Source organism: Heterocephalus glaber, unplaced genomic scaffold (assembly GCF_053883595.1).
Source record: "Heterocephalus glaber isolate CG9 unplaced genomic scaffold, H.glaber_assembly_v1.0 deba00000621, whole genome shotgun sequence".
Classification (NCBI taxonomy): Eukaryota; Metazoa; Chordata; class Mammalia; order Rodentia; family Bathyergidae; genus Heterocephalus; species Heterocephalus glaber.
In genome coordinates this window covers 16,868,386-16,888,058 of record NW_028258153.1, presented here as the reverse complement: position 1 = coordinate 16,888,058, position 19,673 = coordinate 16,868,386, and the positions used below count along the sequence as shown (strand labels likewise).

The following is a 19,673-nucleotide window of genomic DNA, read 5'->3' as shown; positions in this document are numbered from 1 at the left end:
TGGCTCATTTCCCACCCTGCAGGGCTAACATTGTGGTTCAGAACAGAAGGTAAGGCATGTAGCCAGGGAAAGTTGAAGCATGTGGGGTAGTTTTAGAGTTAAGATGGTAAGAGTTAACTCAGCCCTGTTGGCCTCTTTTTAAACCCAAAGACCATTTGTAAACATTCAAGAACTTGGGTTAGTCCCACACATAGGCACATAAATGCAAAGAAACACACACAGTCACCCAGGCTCCACTTCCCTGAGTACAGTAGTTAGCTCACTGCCTAGGAATTAGATACCTTTAAAAAGTGTACATCACACACAAACTTATATACAAATGTTCATATAGGTAGTATTCATAATAGCCAAAAAATAGAAACAGCCTAAATGTCTTTCTCCTCTAGTTAATCCAGTTTCAGTCTTTCTAGGAGAGGGCAATTTCCCATTGCCTATCACCATTGTTTATGGTGAAGATTCTTCCTCCTAAATCTTCATTCTAAAACTGAATCTGAACACTCTTCATACCTTTACAAGGCAGAGTTAGGTGATGTTTCTCTGCAACTCTGTTATCTCATTCTGGATAAAGGTAGTAGAGTAAGGGTTGGAAATAAATATAGGAAACTAAAGGATGAAACGTGTTCTCCAAGAACAAAGGAAATGTATTCCTGGGTAAGAGACAGAGACAGAGTACTTAACTAAAAATTGGCCTGATCTGGCCAAAAAAGACTGCATGTGACATTTTCAGGCATTCTTTTATAAGATAAGATATTCTGTACCTGCTGGTTGAAATATCCTCAAAAGGGTAGAGGATCTCTCCATTGTTACAGATTTCGCAGATGAAGCCCTTCTGGCTACAGAGACTGCAGCTGTACACATGTGAGGTGGCAAATTTAATGACCTTGCCCAAGAATGGTGCCAGTTTTCCCTCTATCACCTGCAGAAAGAGAAATGGGACAGGGAAGAAAATTTGTTGAGAATAGAATGAAGTCTTGCAAGAAGTGAAAGGAATTCCTTTCCTTTACACAACAGGAAAACCTCTAATTATAATTTCTCAGCAACTCTGAGGAAGAAAAGACACAGAACTCTGGTTTAAACCACTGGAGGTTAGAAAATGAAGTTGGTGAAGCTTCTTTTGTACTTCTCTTTCTTTGTAGTTGGTGAAGGGGACTGAGGACCAGCAAATAGGGAACCTACATGAATAGGCCAACTTTACAGTTTTAGTGTGGTGTAGGAGGAGTGTGGTAGGTTTTCGAAAACAGACTGGGAAAATACAAATGTAGAAATTTATGTGGTAAATTCAGTTAACATCTTTTCTCTAATGCATTCATGGGATAGTTTTTCATCATCTCCCCCAAGAGAAAAATGGTTATAATAATATAAAGAGGTTGCAGTGTGGTAGTCTGAGGGCCATTTTCAGCCTATAATTTTAGGAGTGTTTAAAAAAATTGGGAGATTTTACATTTTTTAAAAAAATCTAGATTTTTGACTTAAAGATCTAATAAAATTAGCCTAAATTCCAACATGAATAGGGGCTTCCTGCTCCTGATGAGGGACATGCTGCCCACTTGACACTTGTCCCCACCAGGCCCTGGTATCTGTTTCCCATATTATCTCACCTGCAGGTTTGCAAACACCCATGAGCTTAGTGATGTATGCTTTGTTTGTTTGTTTTTTTGAGATAGGGTCTAGCTATGTACTACAGGCTGGCCTTGAACTCACTATGTAGCCCAGGCTGGCCTCAAACTGGAGGTGAGCCTCCTGTCTCAGCATCCCGGGTGCTGGGATTACAAGTGTGCACCACCACGCCTGGCTAAACACCCATGAGTTTAAACTTCCCACTTAGTTATTATTTATGTGCTTCAATGACTTCAGCACTTTCCACACTAGCAAGATAAAATCTGCCTTTATTTTTCTGTCATCAATGTACATGAATATACATGCTAATTTGGGTATAAGAAAAAATGGAGATTAAATTTGGTTTAGAAATAGCTGAAAATAAACAAGGAAGAGCTAGCTGGATACTTTAAAATGAATACATAATTAAAATCAAAATTTTACATACAACTAAGAGGGAAATAAATCATGCCTACCGAAAAATTACAATGTCCAGGTGAGTAAGTAGTAGTGACTGGGAGTACAAAAATAAAAGAATACAAAGAACATAATCATGTCTTTTACAAAAAAATGAAATCATACTAGAGACAGAAACTGAGGTGACTTTTAATTCTCAGGAATACCATAATGCTTTATAAGTAATTATAACTCTAAGGAACAGGACAAATCAGAGAAGCAAGCCTGTCATTTTATACATAGTTATGTCTTTGCATTTTAAAAAATAATGAATGTATATTATCTTTGCATTAAAATGCATAAAGTAAACAGAAAAGTTGAGTTTACTGCTTTGTAAGAGTGGAGCTTTTTTCTTGATGAAGGGATTAGAAATTATCCTGGCTATTATCTCAGTCAGGCTACTATGTTTTTCAACCATTCTTCAACTTACTTCTCTCTATAACCATTAGGAAGCTACAGGTACTTTCTTTCATTTTTGTTCTTTGAGGGACCATTAACTCCGCTAACCCCAGTCAGGAACGTTACACATGATACACACTTTCTAAGAAATAACCACTACCAAATCATATACCCAGCCACCAGTAAACACTTTCCACTGTGTCATAGGATTATTTCCAAATTGTGGTAACAATACGTCAGTTGAGTTTAGCTTTCCTTACTTTACTCTTTTCTTAAATAATCAAAGTTATGACACATTTAAAGAGAGGTATCAGGATATTGAACAGTCTGGAAACTAAGTGAGTATCGTTTGTTTGAAGAAACTGGGAATGAGAAGAAAACTTTGAGGAAGAATGAGAGTTTTCATCTAGGATCTAAAGGAAACGATTGAGCATCTTGTACAGAAAGCCTTTTCTCTCTCTAGATTTTTTTGAACATTTTGAAGGTTCTTGACATATTTCATCAAATTTACACTGCCAGCAATGTTATTATGTTCATTCCTACCTATAGGCTTTAATAAGGTTTTGAAAATTAATTTGGGGACTTATACATTTATAATATTTAGTCTTCCTACCAAAGAACCTGATACACATCTCTACTTTATTTATCTTCATTTATTATTGCTTAATAAAGATTTATCTTTTTCCCTTGCGTAAGCCATTCAGATTTATTACTTAGGTTATTTCAAGGTTAAATAATTTTTAAATAATGTTTTTTCTTATTAGCTGTTACTGAGATATTATAATCTATTGACATTTGTGTACATCTTACATATGATCATTTTCCTATATTTCATCAGCACTAGTCATTTTTAGGTGATTCTTGTGGGTCTTCTTAAATCAATTCCTTTCCAATATTATATTTCCTGTTTATGTTTCATGTTTTATTGTATCACTCAGACCTTCTAAAATAATATTAAATAATAATAGTCCTAGTGGCCATAATTGTTATTTCATTGAGAATCAATTTGGAAATTATGAAATCTACTGTGAGGGACTCATTTTATCCATTAAACATATATTTCCTGTCATTCACTATATTTTATTTATTATTATTATTTTTTTGGTATCGAGGATCAAACTCGGGTCCTTGTGCTTGTGAGGCAGGCGGCGGAACCACTGAGCTAAATCCCCAGCCCTCACTACATTTTATTGATTCCCTCTCCCTAGTTTTTTAATAATACCTTTACTGAAACATAATTCACGTTCCATATAATTCAGCCATTTAAAATGTGCAATTCAATGATTCTTATTCATAGAACTGTATGCCATTACTATAATCAATTTTAGAACATGTAATCCACCTTCCCCTAAATCTCCATACCCATTAATAGTACTCTTATTTCTCCTTTTCCCTGCTCCCCCAAGTTCTAGGAACCAATAATCTACTTTCTGTCTCTATAAATTTGCCTATTTCATATAAATGGGGTCATATAACAGGTGTTTTTTAGTGACTGGCTTCTTTCAAGTTTTTGAGGTTTACACTGTTTCTTTAAAATATCTACAATCTAAGTCTCTCTCTCTCCTTCCCTCCCTCCCTCCCTCCCTCCCTCCCTCCCTCCCTCTCATCCTACTCCAGGCTCTTATCACCCCTCTCCAGATTAATGAAAGAAATGTCCTGATTGTATTCCCAGATGCCAGATTCTTTTTTTTTTGGTACCGGGGATTGAACTCAGGAGCTTGAGCTCACCAGGCAGGTGCTGTGATGCTGAGCTACATCCCCGGCAGATGCCAGTCTTTTTCCTTTGGCCCATCTAGCAAACACATTAGCCAGCTTTAGAGACCACTTGCCTATGTATACCATGATGCATAAGAGCTTCATCTTTTCTGTCAATCCTTGGTGAATTCTTACCTTATCATGAATCAAAGCTTCTCCCTCATTCATTTCACAAAATTATACTGTCCCAGACCTTCAATACAAAAGTAAAGTAGACAAAACTGGAGCATACATTTCTCTTGGTATACAAGGATCGCCACAAGTTGATGCCACACTATCTAGTCCAAGTCATTTCCATGTTGTGAGTGAACTTTCTACTGTCCAGAACATGCTCTTTTGCTCCTGTCCCATTAGCCATGTCATTTTCTCTGTTGAGAGTTTTACTTCTTTTCTTAACATTGTTTAAACTTCACATTGGGTCCATGGCTCAGATTATTCTGGCTTTATCCGGAAAGCCATGTTTGGTTACTTCAGCTGGCACAGACCAATTGTTCTTCTCCCTAGATATTTACTTTTATATCACATAACTTAATATAGAACTAGATGTTATTTTGTTCTTGTTGCTATTGTTTAACATGTGATTACTTTGTTTTCCAATAGTGTACTGAACATACAGTCCTACAAAACTGGCAATTTTATATGAGGCAACCTAAAAAAAATAAATTGCTTGAGGGCAAAGAGTGAATCTTCTACTCACTTTAAATATTCCCTCCCTGCAGGGCATCTGAGTCTTTGTTGACTGATCAAGGAACCTTTTTTGTCTTTTCCCTTGGCTGTCAGCAGTCATATCTTGGGATTGTCTTTATGTCATATTTTTTTTGGTACTGGGGATCAAACTTGGGAACTTGCGCTTGCGCAGCAGGTGGCGAAACTACTGAGCTAAATCCCCAGCCCATGTCATAAACATTTTTAATCATGAGGCTGTGTTATTTAGGAAGGAGCAGAAAGAGTGTTCAGATTTGATGGCAGCTCACTTGTGGCCATGTTCCAAATGGCTGAAACTACTGGAATTTTTCCTTCCAGAAAAGTGAGGTAATATTCTGAAATTTATTTTAGAATTTATAAACATTCCTTTGATATTATAGAAAGGAAAACTTATAATTTTCCAATGGTAAATATATATATATAAACCATATATATATATAAAAACCATATATATATATATATACACACCATATATATATATATATATATATATATATATATACACACCATATATAAATATATATATATGGTTTAAACCTTCTTTGAATAAAACTACTAGCCACACTGGGAACAGATTGGAGCTCTTTTGGCGGCTGGTTTATAGGTTTAGTCACTATGAAAAATGGGCTCTAGGTGTGCTATCTATCTCCTAGGGTTCTTATATATGCCTGTTTGGGACAACTGCTCAAAAATGAATAAAGCATCTTGCCTATCATAGTCTCTCCTCCACCATCCCAAGAGCCTTATACCTTTCACTTTCGCTCCCTAGACATCTTGGTGTGATTTAGGTTAAGTGCCTATTCCACAAACACAAGAAAAAATCGTAGCCTCAAATAAGACCAAAGGTGACCTACTACCTTCAGGTTCTAGCTGAGAACACTGAGTAGAGAAGAGCTGCTAGGATCCTACTGAACCTGGAGAATGACTGGGGTGGCGCTAAGTCAAAGTCTCCTGGCCAAGAAGTGAACAGCTCTGAGGAAGGTCAGACCCTAGACACAGCTGTGTTAACCCTAATCTGCTATTCCTTGCTAGTCACAGCAGTCCTCTACAGGGCCCAGCATAGGGAAATCCTCTTAACTGTGTACCCTCGGCTAGAATGGATCTAGGGGATTCTGATATCACAGAGGGCAAGCCAGGCCTGACCAGGACAAAGTAAATCACAAAAGTACCTCCTTAATAAAATTGGCCAAAGCTTATTTTAAAAAGAAAATATACAACTATGGTATCAGTTTTGCTTCTTGAAGACTTAGGTATATTTTTCCACTGCATAGTTGTTTGATACATGAAAATGTCTTCCAAAGAGGCTGACATTCCAAAGTACTCCTTTAGAACTTAATTGTATCTGGGTATTGAAAAGCAGTGGAATTGAGTGGGAAAAAGAAGGGTGATCTAAGTACAGATTCTAGCTCATCTGCTTTCCAGCTGTGACTTTGGCAAATTATCTAACCTCATTGAGCCTCAGCTTCCTTAACTGAAATATTAGGAAAATATCTGCCTTGTAGGATTGAAGGACAGATCAGATTTAATATACTGAAACTAACCTAGCTCAGTGTCTAAGTTAGAGGAAGTGATCAATAACCAACAGCTACTATTACTTATCTTTATCTAAATAGAAATTCTCTATGATTAAAACTCATCTCTCCTTTCAAACACAGGATTTATAGCAGGGGTAAGAGAAAAAGATATGAAGTTCATGCGTCATTTTTAAAAAGGCATCAAATTGTTCTTTTTGGCTAAGTTCAACAGAAATTAAGGTAAAGCCACCAGATCCATTTCCCCGGATGCTGCTATGAATAAAAGACAGATCTTGAATAAGCATGCTTACTTTGAGAACAAGATGCTGGGGGGAGACATTTAGCACATGTCAAACTTTATGTGAATCACTCATGTAAGATAGCATCTTAGCAACACCTGGAAATTGCCTTTCTTACTCATTTCCTATTTGTATTTAAATTAGCCACAGGTCAATATAACTTTGTAACTATCCATCAAAAGTTGAAGGATACTTCATCTTTAGCATTATGAGTGTGGTGGCTTTACTTAACCAGGTGATCAACGGGACATGTCATGAATGCTAGTGAAGTAGACTTCTGAGCTGAGGTTTGGTTATTTCTCCATTTATTTCTCCTAAAGCTGTCTACATGAGCAAAGTCACGATGAAGTGATTAGCAGAAAACAAGTGGCTCTCCCCTCATCTCCTTGGCCCCTGCATTAGATCCCTCCCATATTCTCCATATACCAAACTAACCTAATGCTTCAAGAAGAGGCGGATGTCCAAGTAGAGGGAGAGAGTTTGTTTCTGGTTCCATTAAACTTAATTTCTTATCCTAAGGAGGGTACCAATCTAATTTATTCACTTGGGAGTGTGCATATAGGACAACTTCAGAGGTGTCACACTGACTGGGTGTTCAAAAATACAAAGTTCCATTTGTAATTTAAAATTATGCCATCTTATCACCCTGTGAGACAAGGACAAGATGTAGCATTAAGCTGCTATCTTCTTCCAGATTTTTCTATTTTTCACTTTTGCAGTCTCTCTATAAGTTTTTTTTGCTCCCACTTCAGGTATTTCTAAAACTCAAGAAAGTGTTGCATGTCAGCTTCTACAATCCAGTCAGCTGACAAATACACCAAATATGCTCATCCTTCTTATGCAAAGGCAGCCCACGAAAGCTGCCTGGTTGAACTTACAGCTTGGGGATACACACATTTCTCTGCCTCTTCTATACTGGTCAAGATGGTCAGCACTGAAATTTGAGGCCCATGGCTTTCTTGCAGACTAAGACAACAGACTTTATTTGATTTACTTTCTTGCAGACCAATCAAAAATTACAATTAAGTTAAAAAATGACCTACTGCTGCCTTTTCCAAACCACAGTTCAGAAACAGCTACTTATTACTCATGTGTGGCACCAGGAAATTGCAGTGTCATGTTCAAGGTCTACCGCCAGTGGAGATCTGTGGGATTGGGAAAGGGGCACAAATGACTCCTCTGTGTCAGTTTACCTTCATCCTCTTGGCACCTCACAAAACTAAATCTACAGGGGGAATAAGACAGATTACTAGTACCTTGACCAAAAAAAGAAAGAAAAGGCTCTTATCAAATTTCTTTATTCACTGGCTAATTCTTTCCCTCTGATTTGTCAAGTTACCTTTCATTTCAAAACAAGTATGGCTGAACCATGGTGTAACATCTGGAATTTAGACCACTGTTAGGAATACTTTGAAGACTTTGCTGCACTTGACAAATGGCTCCTTCTCTAAAAGTCTAACCCAGGGCCAGGAATTTAGCTCAGTGGCACTGCGCCTGCCTCACAAGTGCAAGGCCCTGAGTTCGATCCCTGGTACCGTTTTAAAAAAAAAAAAAAATCTAATCCAAAGACCCAATTCATGTTGAACAAACCCAACTGCCATTTACTAGGAACAAGTGAGTGGAAATGGAAGAATCAAAATTGTCACACACTGTGAAATAATTTCCAATATAATTTAGCTTGCCTTTGCTTGGCTAGATGACCATGAACAGTTATTTTTTGTCTCTGTGCCATTTGTCAGCATTAATAGGTAGGTAAAGTCTTGTTACCTAGGCCAGGTGAATTTATAGGAAGCTGAAAAGAGCAGCCTGTAGATTCTGTTCAAGCCTGAAAGTCTTGACACACAGTGGAACTATTCTGTATCCTCATTCCATTCTAAAATTTACTGCTCTTACAAACCCTTAAAAATAGAAAATAAAAAGTATACCACCAAAAGCATATGGGATATTCCTATCTCAAAAAGTTGAGTAAAACTATTTTTCCATAAATAGCCTTTGTGCTCCTTATGGAGGCTCAGTGCTGGGATGTTTATACATAAACATAAAACAGTCTGTTGTTGGGCTAGGGATTTAGCTCAGTGGTTCCGGTGCCTGCCTCATAAGCACAAGGTCCTGAGTTCAATCCCCGGTACTAAAAAAAGCAGTCTGTTCTCTAATGAGCCCCCTCCCCCCCAAATCCATTATGGAACTGGTCAATAGGATTTAGATTTTGGCTAATCAGGCAGTTTGCTGAGGGATTATTATGATGTCACCAATTAGCTCTTATCTGGTCCTTTCCCACAGGTGACAGTTTCTACTAAAACTTTGGAAACTGTGATAATTTAATGTGGTTTAAGTAATTGGGTAGATTTTGAGTGACCATAATCATTTCTATCATGTTACATTTTGCTTCCTGCTTGAAACTAAGTCTTAGGGAATAAAAGATAAAGGAATTTCAATAGCAAAGACAAACCCAAAGTACAAATTTCTTATTCAGAAAAAATATATGGGATGGAGCCTATTGAGACAATTTTTCTGCACTAAGTGCTTCAAGGGCTGTAGCTTAGTCAAGCCACAATTCCATGATACTTTTTTTTTTTTTCTGGTACCAGGGATCCAACTCAGGACCTTGTGCTTGGGAGGTAGGCACAGTGCCACTGAGCTAAATCCCTGGCCCCCGATGGAACTTTTTAATAAAGCATTTGCAAAGACTAAGGGCAATAACGTGGTTCAAGTATTCTAAGCACCAAACTGGCTATGAGGTCTAATAGAGGGACATGGGGTATTATATACAGTGGTACCTTAGTACTGGTCGTTAATTGTTCTGGCTGGAAAGGCAGCGGTTCAGGCAACTGACACCAACAAGTTCTAGCTTGCATGTTGAATACCAAATTTGATGAGTTTCAAAGCAGCCAAGTCCCACGGTATGATTATATGGGGAAAATAGATTACAATATTTCAAACTGAAACAGTTCCTGAAAATTCCCAGTATGATCAGAAGAATTCTGCTTCTCTGTTAATTAGTTTTATGTCTGAAATAAATCTGACTTAAATTTTTAGTATTCATTTTTGGCCTTAAGTTATGGGATTACTGACTCACTGGATAGCAAATGAGAAAAATTCCTAAGCAGTCTTTTTACCCCAGTTTCTTTATTTAATATATGAAGAAACTGAGGCCCAGAGAGCTGACAGAGCTGACGAAGGTCAGCCAGCCTCCAAGTGACAGACTGGCTTTCCCTGATGAGCACCCTTCACAAGGAAGGGACCTTTGTGAGGGCATCTGGGTCAGAGTGCAACCAGAGGGTTTGAATCAGCTGCAGAATTCCAAGGCCACCATAAGTCTGCCGAGCCACCATGTAAAAATGGAGATTTTTAAATCCCTCTGCCCCTGCACCCAAGCAAGATGTGCAAACTATGTGGGCCAGGCCCACACCCACAGTTTTGATCTGAGTTGGATCTGCCTTTGGTTTATGGAAAGAGAACACAAAATTTCTCTTAATCCTGTGCAATTTTCTGAATATGGAGATGATCTTAGTGTCTTACTGGTTAAGCTACTGAGACATTCATAAAGTAACACAGAATCTCATGACAAAAATGATCTTACCATCAATTTAAACCCTAGTCTATCAGAACTTGGAGATGTAACTTTATGGACAAAAGCAACTGCAGCTGGAAAAACAAGGCAAAGCAAAAGCGACTCCCTGTCAGTATGTACATGGGAACAACTGAAGAAATAGGGCTCTTTGGAAAGGATTTGAGTGGAAACCAATGTGAGTACCTGCTTTTAATGAGAAAGAGAAATAACAAACCCCAGAGCAATGTAACCTGATCATGTAAGGAAATGAACCACAAGAGTCAGGACATTGTTGGATGTGGTGGTACTGTGCCTGTAACCCCAGCATGCCTGTAACTCCAGCACTCTAGGAGGCTGAGGCAGGAGGGCTCCAAGTTCAAACCCAGGCGGACAACTTAGAGTCTGTCTCAAAAAGGGGGGAGGGGAATGTAGCTCAGTGTGAAGGCCCTGGGTTCAATCCCTAGTACTGTACTGGGAAATAAAAAAAGGTCAGGATATACATTGAAGCAAGGGAAGGAAGAAGTAGGGAAAGGATGCAAGCAAAATAAGATTAAATAGAGAAAGGCAATTCAGATGCTCACAAACAGAGAAAATAGGATGCAGCTGATTGTGATCTGAAATATAGTAGGAGTTTTGAAATTTTGGTTTCTATTCCTAGTGATGTCCCCCAGTAAGCTCTCTGATGATCTTTTTTTTATGTCAAATAACTGCTCCATGCCTCCGTTTCTTCATCTGCAAAATAAAGCGATTATGCTAAGTCATTCAAAACGAAATGATCAATAAGGATTCCTTTCAGTTTGAAAATTCTGTGATTTTGTGATTAACCAACAAGGAAAACATCAAAAGGAACTTTTTCAATAGCTCAGGAATGTAGAAAGTGAATATCTGGGGGGATGCATAAAAGGTGAGTTTAACCAGACTAATTAGAAGATACCCCAGGAATTTTCAACAGAAGTGAAATAATGTCACCAGCATTTTATTCCCTTGCTTGCTGAGTGCCATTCAAAGAGAGAAGTAAAGTCTTTCAGAGATTGTCTCCTCACAGGTGTGCAACCAGATATCAGTTTTCCTCTGCAAATCTTTCCTCTCATCAATGCATTTAATTAGTCAATGTTTAGCTAGCACTTTGGGGATGAAAAGTACAATATAATCACTCAGCATTATTATTACTTAACAGCTTTTCTGGGACCAGGAATGCCTGAGATTAAATGAGAAACGAAAGTGAGTTCTGGGTAGAGGCTGTGATCTAATAAACTGCTGGGTCACAGATGAAGAAATACAAACCTTGCAAAAAACCTGAAATAGGTGCTCTTTATTAGCCCGCATACCAGGTCTAAGATTGTTGATAATTTTTATTCTTTGCCTCAGGCATCAATGAACAGGAAATAGCAGTTACAACACAGTACTTATTATGATTCTACATATCCTGTTTCACTAGAGTATTGTCTTGTGTGTTGGTGGTGTCAGTATGCCTGAGAATATGTATATCCATAATATGGATTGAAACACAACAATAAAGGAGGGATAGACAAGTTATTTAATAAATACTGTTGGGGTAACTGGTTAGCCATCAGGAGAGAAAATAAAGTTGAATTCCTAACTCATCTCATAAAAATGTAAAATTTAAATAAAACTTACATAAAAACTCAAGATTTCAACAAAAAAGAAAGCTATAAAAGTATTTTTTAAATATAAGAATTAGAGAAAAATATTAGAAAAACATTTATTGTGGATTGAATATAGTCAAGCCACAAAAGTGATAAATATAAATATAATAAAATAAAAAATACATAACAAGATATCATTTACAAAATAAGGTAACAAAAAACCGGGAAAATATTTCCTATTTAATATACAAAGAGCTCTTTCAATTTAATAAGAAAAAGGTCAACAATAAAATTTAAATGCAGATTAAACAGATAATTACAAATGGCCAATAATATAAAAAAGAGGCGAGTCACGCAGAACTCGCCAAATCCGCCTGCTGCAGATAGGCAGATCTGCGGATGCCGTACCAAGGTCTCGAGTCGCAGGGAACACGCTGAATCCCTGGCAGCAATCCACTGGACACCACCCCCCCACCCCCCCGCCCCGCCCCTCTGTCCTCTTCTCTGTACAGCCACCTGGTTCCACACTACAAAGACACAGAGGACACCGGACCACCAGACCACTGTACTGGGTAAGTTGGAGTCATCTTCAGCTCTCATCAGGACCAGGACTATCTTCAGGGGAAGGGCAGCTGGAACCTGCAATACAACTCTGCAGAGTTCAACCCTACAGGAGGACAGGGAGCTCAACTTGGGACTTGCAGCCAGAAATCTGCATGAATCTCACGGGTCTGCGACTAGCTTGCTGAGACTCATTGACTTATATTTGCACACTGCTACCCACGTTGTCTATTGTGACAGCAGAGACATACCCTGAAAGAGGCCCTTCATCTTCACTGTTATTTTTTATTCCCAAAATTAGTATTATTAGTTTGTGTTTTTTCTCTTTTCTTTTCTTTTGCTCCTCTTATCTTTAATTTTTTTTCCTACTCTTTGCAAATATTTGTTTTTCTCTTTTTTTTTTCTTTCCTTTCTCCTTCCTTTCTCTCTCTCTTACACTCACTCTCTTGGCTCTCCCACATTGTTCATCTTCCCTTTTTGTCCGTTTTGGTCCTCATTTGGAGTTCTTCTTTATTTTCCTATTATTCTCTTTTTCCTTCTCGCCTGTGTCCTCTGGCCACACTGCTAACCTTCCCCTATCCTTCTTCCCATCTGTCCCTCCCTCCCCAACCCCTTCTAACTCCCCACCCCAAAAGGTAAAGTTGTTATATTGAAGAGTTTATTCACTATATGTTGGGTAGGTCCTCGATCTTGATTTAATTCACACAGCTAAAGGTGATAGATTAATAACTACCACAAAATGTCATTTTCAAAGATGTACTTGACGCAATGGTGCTGCTGTATCACTTGGTCTAAGGTGTTGTTACTGATCTAGTCAATGAACCTTCCTAGTATAAGGAAAATGAGATAGCCTTAGAGTCATTAGAGACTCAAAACTTAAAGACCAGCTATATTTGGAAGACACCTCTGAGAAGCAATCATTCCATAGGGGTTCTAATTACAAGCAACAAAGATACCTACAATAAGCAATTTCAAACTATCAATCCAGGAGTTAAACCAAAGAGAGTATCAAAAACAAAGATGAGAAGACATTTAAGCAAGGCACAAACTCAGACTTCCACCCCACTAAGGGTAAATCCTGGGGGAAATGAGATGGAAAAGTCCCGTAACCAACCACCTGGATACTCTGAACTGATAGCACAGGAAGTAACAAAACAGATGAATGAGGGTCTAGAAAAATTCAAAGCAAAAATAATCTCCCAGATATCTACAGAGATGGTGAGCAGAGTGAAAGACATGATTAGAGGATCTAGAACAGAAACAGATGAAAAAATAGATGAGCTCAGAAACATGCTGGAAGTCATGAATACCCAGCATAAGAAAGAAATGGAAACCATGAGCACCCAACCTAAGAAAGAAATGGAATCCATGAAACAGAGTCAAACAGATATTCAGGAGATCAAAAACTCCATTGAAAGTATCCACAGCAGATTAAGGGAATCTGAATATAGAATATCAGATACAGAAGACAGGATCACGATTAGAGACCATGAAAATAGAGATTTCTTAAAAATAGTAGGGGACCACAAGAAATCAATCCAACAACTGCTAGATGATGCAAAGAAGAATAACATAAGACTGATAGTCCATGAAAAAACAGGAGAAAGCACAATTGACATAAAAATACTGTTCACAGAAGTTAATAGTGGAAAACTTCCCAGACAGAGGTAGAGAATTGGACATACAGATAAGTGAGGCATATAGAACTCCAACTAGCCATGATCAAAAAAAATCTACATCTAGACATATAATAGTCAAGATCCCAGAAACCCAACAGAAAAACAAAATCCTACAAGCAGAGAAAAGAAACAAATCACCTACAAAGGAAAGCCCATCAGAATCACAGCAGACTTCTCAACACAAACCCTCAAATCAAGGAGAGCCTGGAGTGAAGTATTTCAAGCCCTAAAAGAAAATAACTTCCAACCTAGACTGTTGTATCCTGCAAAATTATCTTTCAAAATCGATGGTGAAATTAGATACTTCCATGACAAAGAACACCTGAGAAATTTCATGAACACCAAACCAGCACTACAAGCAATTCTAAACAATATCCTAGAAAAAAGCAATGAAGGTCACAACTCCATGAGGCCCAACAGAGGGAAGCCACCAGGCAAGGTAAGACACTAAAGGGAAAGGGGAAAAAAAATCAGAAATAAAAGAGCCAACAAAAGTAAAACATCATGACGAGGATAAATCAATATCTATCAATTATAACTCTCAATGTTAATGGCCTCAATTCACCAATCAAAAGAAATAGACTGACAGAATGGATTAAAAAGGAAAATGCAACAATATGCTGTATACAAGAAACACACCTAACTCAAAAAGAAACTCATAGACTGAAAGTAAAAGGATGGAAAACAGTTCTCCACGCCACAGGAACCCAGAAGAAAGGAGGGGTAGCAATCTTATTTGCAGACAAAGTAGATTTCAAACCAAAACTAATTAAGAGAGACAAAGATGGTCACTACATCCTTGTGAAGGGAACAATCCAAGAGGAAGAGATGACAATCCTAAATACATATGCACCAAATATGAATGCCCCCAACTATACAAAACAAATATTAATAGACATGAAAAACCAAATAAACACTAACAAAATTGTAGTGGGGTACCTCAATACCCCACTATCACAAATAGATCATTTAGACAAAGAGTTAAAAGGAAATTCTAGAACTGAACCAAGCTATTGAACAAATGGACTTAATAGATGTTTACAGAGTGTTCCACCCCACAAAATCGGAATACACATTCTTTTCGACTGCACACAGGTCATTCTCCAGAATAGACCACATGCTAGCTCATAGGACATGTCTAAGTAAATGTAAAAGAACTGAAGTTACCCCCTGTATATTATCAGACCATAGTGCAATAAAATTGGAGTCAATAACATAAGAAACCGCAAAACCTCCACAAATACATGGAAACTGAATAACCCCCTCTTGAAAAACCAATGGGTCACAGAAGTAATTAAAGAAGAAATTAAACAGTTTCTATAAGTAAATGAAAATCCCAGTACAACATACAGGAATCTATGGGACACAATGAAAGCAGTTCTGCGTGGGAAATTCATAGCAGTAAATGCTCATATTAGGAAAACAGAGAAAACTCAGATAAATGCAGAACCTCAAGCTCCTAGAAAAGGAAGAGCATAACAAATCCAAAGTTTGTACAAGAGAGGAAATTATAAAGATCAGGGCAGAAATCAATGCAATGGAGACTAAGAGAACAATACAAAAACTCAATGAATCAAAGTGTTGGTTTTTTGAAAGAATAAATAAAATCGATAAACCTTTAGCCAACCTTATCAAAAAAAGGAAAGAAAAGGCACAAATACATACAATTAAGAATGAAAAAGGTGGGCCGGGGATTTAGCCCAGTGATTCCAGCACCTGCTTCGCAAGTGCAAGGACCTGAGTTCGATCCCTGGCACCAAAAAAAAAGAATGAAAAAGGTGAAGTCACAATAGATCCAACAGAAATCCACAGGATCATCAATACGTACTTTGAGAACCTCTACTCCAATAAAATGGAAAACACAGAAGAAATGGGGAGATTCCTAGATACATACAAATTGCCAAAATTAAATGAAGAAGATATAGAAATTCTAAACACCCCAATTACAACGAGTGAAATTGAAAATGTAATAAAATTCTTACCAACAAAGAAAACCCCAGGTCCAGATGGCTTCACTGCTGAATTTTACAAGACATTTAAAGAAGAACTAACTCCATTACTCTTTAAACTCATCAAGGAAATTGAAAGGGAAGCAATACTTCCAAATTCATTCCTGGAAGCAAGTGTTACTCTGATTCCAAAACCACGGAAAGACTCAACCCAAAAAGAGAACTACAGGCCAATCTCCCTAATGAACATAGATGCAAAAATCCTCAATAAGATACTGGCAAACAGAATACAGAGGGTCATCAAGAAGATCATACACCCTGAGCAAGTCAGATTTATCCCAGGGATGCAAGGATGGTTCAACATTCATAAATCAATAAATGTAATACACCATATTAACAGAGTCAAGGACAAAAACCATATGATCATCTCAATAGATGCAGAAAAAGCATTCAACAAAATCCAGCACCCGTTCATGATAAAAACCCTATAGAAAATTGGAACAGAAGGTCTTTATCTTAACCTGATTAAGTCTATCTATGAAAAACCAATAGCCAACATCATACTAAATGGTCAAAAACTGAAAACTTTCACGCTAAAATCAGGAACAAGACAAGGATTCCCACTATCACCACTCCTTTTCAATATAGTTCTGGAAACATTAGCCACAGCAATTAGAAAAGAGAAAGAAATAAAAGGAATAAAGATAGGAAAAGAAGAAGTTAAACTGTCATTATTTGGTGATGATATGATACTTTACATAGAAGACCCAAAAAACTCTGCCAGAAGACTTCTAGACTTAATTGACAGATTCAGTAGAGTAGCTGGATACAAGGTCAACACTCAAAAAACCATAGCCTTCTTATACACAAATAGCAGACTCACTGAGAGAGAAATTAAGGAAACAATTTCTTTTACAATAGCAACCACAAAAATGAAATATCTAGGAATCAATCTAACAAAGGAAGCAAAAGACCTCTACACTGAAAACTACAGCACTCTGAAAAAAGAGATCCAAGAGGATACAAGAAAATGGAAAGACATCCCTTGCTCCTGGATAGGAAGAACCAATATAGTGAAAATGGCCATAATTCCAAACCTACTATATAGATTCAATGCAATGCCTATTGAAATTCCAACAATATACTTCACAGAACTAGAGAAAACAATCCAAAAATTCATTTGGAACCAGAAGAGACCTAGAATAGCTAAAGCAACAGAGACATAGCTGGGGGTATCACAATCCCCAACTTGAAACTATACTGCAAAGCTACTCTGATAAAATCAGCATGGTACTGGCAAAGGAACAGACCTGAGGATCAGTGGAATAGATTAGAAGATGCAGAAACAACTCCAGACATGCTCAGCCACCTCATCTTTGACAAAGGAGCCAACCACCATCATTGGAGGAAAAAGCCTATTTAATAAATGGTGCTAGACAAACTGGATTTCAACCTGCCAAAGATTAAAACTAGACCCATACCTATCACCATGCCCTAAACTAAGATCGAAGTAGATTAAAGATATAAATATTAAGACAGAAACACTAAACTTGCTGGAAGATAAGTTAGGTAAAACTCTTGAAGACAGTGGTATAGGAAAAGACTTCATGAACAAAACCTGAGCAGCACGGGAACTGGCAGAGAGAATCAACAGCTGGGATCTCATCTTATTAAAAAGCTTCTGCACTGCAAAAGAAACCACCAACAGAGCTAACAGACAACCTACAATATGGGAAAAAAAATTTAGCAGCTGTACCTCAGACAAAGGACTACCATCTAGACTATATAAAGAATTGAAAAAAATCAGACCCCCCAAATTCAAAGACCCAATTCAAAAATGGGCATCTGAAATGAACAGACATTTCTCAAAGAAGTAAAAGCAGCAAACAAATATATGAAAAAATGTTCAACATCACTGGTCATTCGAGAGATGCAGATGAAAACAACACTGAGATTCCACCTCACCCCAAAAAGAATGGCTGCTATCAAGAAATCAACCAATAACAAATGCTAGCGGGGTTGTGGGGAGAAAGGAACCCTTCTCCATGGTTGGTGGGAGTGCAGACTGGTGCATCCACTGTGGAAATCAGTATGGAGATACCTCAAAGAACTAGGACTAGAGGTCCCATTTGACCCAGGTATTCCCCTGCTGGGTATCTTCCCAAAAGAACTAAAAGAATCATACCATAGTGATATATATGCACCCATGTTCATAGCGGCACAGTTTGTAATAGCTAAAGCTTGGAAGCAGCCCAAGTGCCCATCAACTGAAAACTGGATAAAGAAAATGTGTTGTTTTTTTTTTATAAAATGGAGTACTACTCAGCCATAAAGAACGAAAAACTAGAGTCTTTTATAGTTAAATGGATGCATATCAAGGCCATTCTCTTAAGTGAAATAAATAGGACACACGTGTAAATACCGAATAGTTTCTCTAATGTGGGAAACTGATAGTGTAAACAAGGGCTAAAATGATTAAAATGAATAACTGATAATTTGAAATAGGAAAAAAGGTCCAAAGATGAAGGAGTGAAGGGAGGGGAAGGGGAAAAGAAAAGAGGGAAAGGAAAAACTATGAGGAAAAAAAAAAAAAAAAGGAGATGAAATCTATGTAAATAGAGAAGGGCAGAGGGGGTGAAGGGCACACAGGTAATAGGGAAAAAAATAAGAACCAAGATATATCATGTACAGGTACAAACAACCAATGATAAATGTAAACGAATTTTATACCTAAAATGTACCAATAAAAGAACTGAAAAAAAAAGAAAAGATGCTGATACAGGTACAAGCACCCAACGATAAATGTAAATGTATTGTATACCTAAAATGTAGCAATAAAAGAACTTAAGAATAAAAAAAAATGCTGAACCTTTTACTGGAAAAAAATTGCAATTAAACAACTATGTGAAGTTATTTTTTATCAGAATGCTACACTTTAAAATATTAATATAGAAAGTTAACATCGAAAAAGAGATACTCTCAAGACACTAAGTGTAAGAATAAATTGGTTCCACCTTTTCAAAAGGTAACTGCCAATATATATTAAATTTCAAAGCACTCTTTTTGACCTACAGTAGCATCTCACTTTAATGAATTTACACCAAAGATGCAGTTGCCCAAGCACGTAAGGGAGTGTAAAAGGTGTTCACAGCGGTATAGGACCTAACAAAGAAAAGCTGTCAAGAGTTAAAAATAACTTAGGTTTAAGTTACCTCAGTTTATGTAACTTAAACTTAAGTTACCTTAGGTATAAAGTAACTATACTATCCAGCTGATAAAAAGAATGAAATAAATTTTCATGTGTACTGAATGTGCATCTATGGCCCAAATGTCCACAGATGGCCAGATGTCCGAGCAAACTGTTATGCCACGGAAAGGTTCCATAATTTGATCTTTTTCAAAAAAATTTCACATTTGTAAATATGTAGGATTATCTGAAAAGACACAGACTGGCTACAGTTAACAAAAGCTTCCTTGGCAGAGTAGAAAGCAGGAGAGAAGAGATTTTAAAAATATAATTCTGGGCCTGGTGGGGTGTAGGTAAGTGGTACAGCAATTGCCTAGCATGTGTGAGATCTTGGGTTAGATCCCCAGCACTGCACA

General features: G+C 37.5%; 1 protein-coding gene and 1 long non-coding RNA gene across 9 annotated transcripts in view; one reads left to right on the top strand and one right to left on the bottom strand.

The window, feature by feature from the left end:
- Window positions 1-19,673, bottom strand: part of Plekhm3 (pleckstrin homology domain containing M3) — a 191,545-nt gene that overhangs the window by 34,919 nt on the left and 136,953 nt on the right. For all 4 annotated transcript variants that reach the window (XM_004851142.3, XM_087206225.1, XM_021263547.2 and 1 more), the window contains exon 7: window positions 759-916. In XM_004851142.3, coding sequence (XP_004851199.1) covers window positions 759-916 — 158 coding nt within the window. The remainder of the gene's footprint in view (window positions 1-758; window positions 917-19,673) is intronic.
- The window catches only part of LOC110350500 (uncharacterized), a 172,896-nt gene that overhangs the window by 82,978 nt on the left and 70,245 nt on the right, over window positions 1-19,673 (top strand). The gene's annotated exons all lie outside the window — the stretch shown is intronic.